The 2,589-nt window shown below is 50.4% G+C and overlaps 1 protein-coding gene across 2 annotated transcripts in view; it reads left to right on the top strand.

Annotated features, from left to right (window-relative positions):
• The first annotated feature begins 1,149 nt into the window (after nt 1-1,149).
• The window catches only part of Srek1 (splicing regulatory glutamic acid and lysine rich protein 1), a 35,105-nt gene continuing 33,665 nt past the window's right edge, over nt 1,150-2,589 (top strand). Inside the window, exon 1 of one of the 2 annotated variants that reach the window (XM_005366574.3) lies at nt 1,150-1,435. In XM_005366574.3, the coding sequence (XP_005366631.1) occupies nt 1,275-1,435 (161 nt within the window). In that variant the 5' untranslated portion in view covers nt 1,150-1,274. The remainder of the gene's footprint in view (nt 1,436-2,589) is intronic. The other variant, XM_005366573.3, reaches the window with a different exon arrangement.

Genomic DNA, 2,589 nt, shown 5'->3' with positions numbered 1-2,589 from the left:
TGCCCCGTGTTCAAGAAGAACACCCTGTCTGTGTTTGTTCCGCCATGCGTGTCTGTCCTGTGCCCCGTGTTCAAGAAGAACACCCCTGCCCCTTTTTATTATTTTTTAAGAAGAACAATCCATCTACCCATCCATCTACCCATCCATCCATCATCCACCCATCCATCCATCCACCCACCCATCCATCCATCAATCCATCCATCCATCATCCATCCATCCATATGTCCATCTATTGGCAGAATCTCACGCAGCCCACCCAGTCTCGCCTCAACTTGCTTTGTGGTCATGGATGACCTTAAATTTCTGATCACCCTACCTCCACCTCCCCAGCTCTGAGATAACCGGTACACGGCAGTTTCAGGTTTACCAGATCAACACAGGGCTTTCAAGGAGAACATTTACCAACGTGACTACACCCTCAGCCCTACTGTTGCTTTTAGCCCACCAGCACAAATGTTAATGTGAAAAGTCTCAATAATAGTATGTTTCTCGATATTTGGGCCTACAGGAATGGACTCCAGACCATACACTTTGGAGATAGCCGCTCTGGTTGAATAGTATTGTGCCATATTAAGGTGCAAGTTCTATGTGGACCGCAGGTGCCTTTGTCTAACAGTATAAATATCAAGGCCTGATAGTGAATAAATTGTATTTTATAAACAATGACATCTACTCATTTACTTTAATTCAGTCGGAATCTCCATACTTGGTGTGGAAATTTCCAAGGATTCTCACTATCAGGGTGCATGCCAACTTTAAAAACAGGTTAAGTGGGGGAGTAGCCTGTACTTAAGAAAGCTATAGTTTGGTCAGGTATTTATTTGTACTGTCCAGACGTTATTGCCCCCCCCCCCACTGCAGCCCAGGCCTCTTGACTCCTCCTCGGTGTTCGTAGCCGACCAGCAGGAGCCGGGCTTCCTACGATGACGGACGCACAGAGAAGTGCCGGAGTTTCAGAGGACAACCTCCGCTCCTCGACCCGCGGCAGCGGTGAAACATCTCTGGGGACACAGTGACGCCTAGCAGCAGCCGCCGCGACCAGGCCCGGAGGCGGGAGCAGCAGGGACCCGCGGGAGCCGTCGCGTTGCCAGGGCGACACTTCCGGCCGGCGCGCGCAGCCCCCAGAGCAGGAGAGTCGCGCGGCGGGCGGCTAGACGTGCCCGGCGCCGCGAATTAGCCCGCGGGAGCGCGCTCGCGGCCGCGCGTCTGCGCTTCCCAGGCTCCGTCGCTGACGCGTCTTGGACGTTGGGGAGCGGGAAGGCAGCGGGGCCGGGATGAACAGCGGCGGCGGCTTCGGTTTGGGCTTAGGCTTCGGCCTCTTCCCTACGGCGGTGATTCAGGTGACGAACCTCTCTTCGGCGGTGACCAGCGAGCAGATGAGGACGCTCTTTTCCTTCCTAGGCGATATCGAGGAGCTGCGGCTCTACCCCCCAGAGTGAGTGCTGGAGCCCGGGGGGGGAGGGGCGCGACGCCATCGAGACCTCGGGCGCCGAGGCGTGGGGGGGGGGGAAACGCGGGTGTCACGTGACCGCGCGCTTCCCTAGGCGGCCATGTTTGATGAGGGCACCGGGCCACTTGCCCGGTTCCCGGCGTTGGGATTTTGTTGATTAACCTCAACGTGCGGTGCCTGCGAAGGACTTAGGAGTGGCTTCCCCTTTCGAGCCTCCGGGACTGTGGTTGATGTCCGGGCTCCGAACTGGGTGCCCCCAGCCTTTAGGTTCCCCCCCGAACTTAAGATGGCCGCAGGTGGGCCCGCATGGCAAATGCTCATAACGTTTTTGCACTGGGAGAAATCGTGGAGAACGCCTGCAATGGCCCGGACCTCTAGGCTTTGGTGTCAGGGTGCTAGTGCTGTTGAGCGTGCCTTTGACAACATGGAATCAGGGCTGGTTTTGTTCCCCGGGGTGATCACAGACATTTACTATCTTTTTGGTGTTTCTCACCGAGCCCGTATCTGCGATCTTAAAAGATCACGTCAATACCTCCTTTTGGCAGCAGCCTGTATTTTTCTCCTAGAAGGTCACACTGGCTCAAACCTTTCAAAAACTATAAGTCAGTGCGGAATTATCTCTGCTGCGTCTGTGTGTTTAAAAAATCAGGGCTTAATTGGCATTTTTATGTTGAGATCGCTTCCCAGTTAGTGTATTTGAAGTGGTACATTTCCTTATACAATGTTAACTAATCAGATAACTCGTAATGGTTTTCCCGTTCTTAAAATTCTCGTACTCACAAACTTTAAGAAAATATTGCAGTATTTTGTTCTTTATGTTAAAATCATTTGAAGGAAAAGGGTACTTGTTACGATTTTTTTAGTAAAAGAATTCGTCTTATTTTGTAGTGCTGCGTTTTTTTTTCTCCCTACTATGTATCTGTAAGTATTGGAACCACCGCATATTGATGTCCTATGCATTTGAATATTTAATTTTAAATTATTTTTTTTCTTTTTTTGTTTGATTTTTCGAGACAGTTTTTTTTTCTTGGAAATATTTCACTCATCCAGAAAAGTTGAAATACTACATTGAATGCCCATCCAATTCACTGATTTGTTAGTATAGTTGGTTATTAAAATTTCATTTGTTCTAGCTGGGC

The sequence above is a fragment of the Microtus ochrogaster genome, unplaced genomic scaffold (genome assembly GCF_000317375.1).
Source record: "Microtus ochrogaster isolate Prairie Vole_2 unplaced genomic scaffold, MicOch1.0 UNK11, whole genome shotgun sequence".
NCBI lineage: Eukaryota > Metazoa > Chordata > Mammalia > Rodentia > Cricetidae > Microtus > Microtus ochrogaster.
This window is presented reverse-complemented; position numbering and strand designations above follow the sequence as displayed.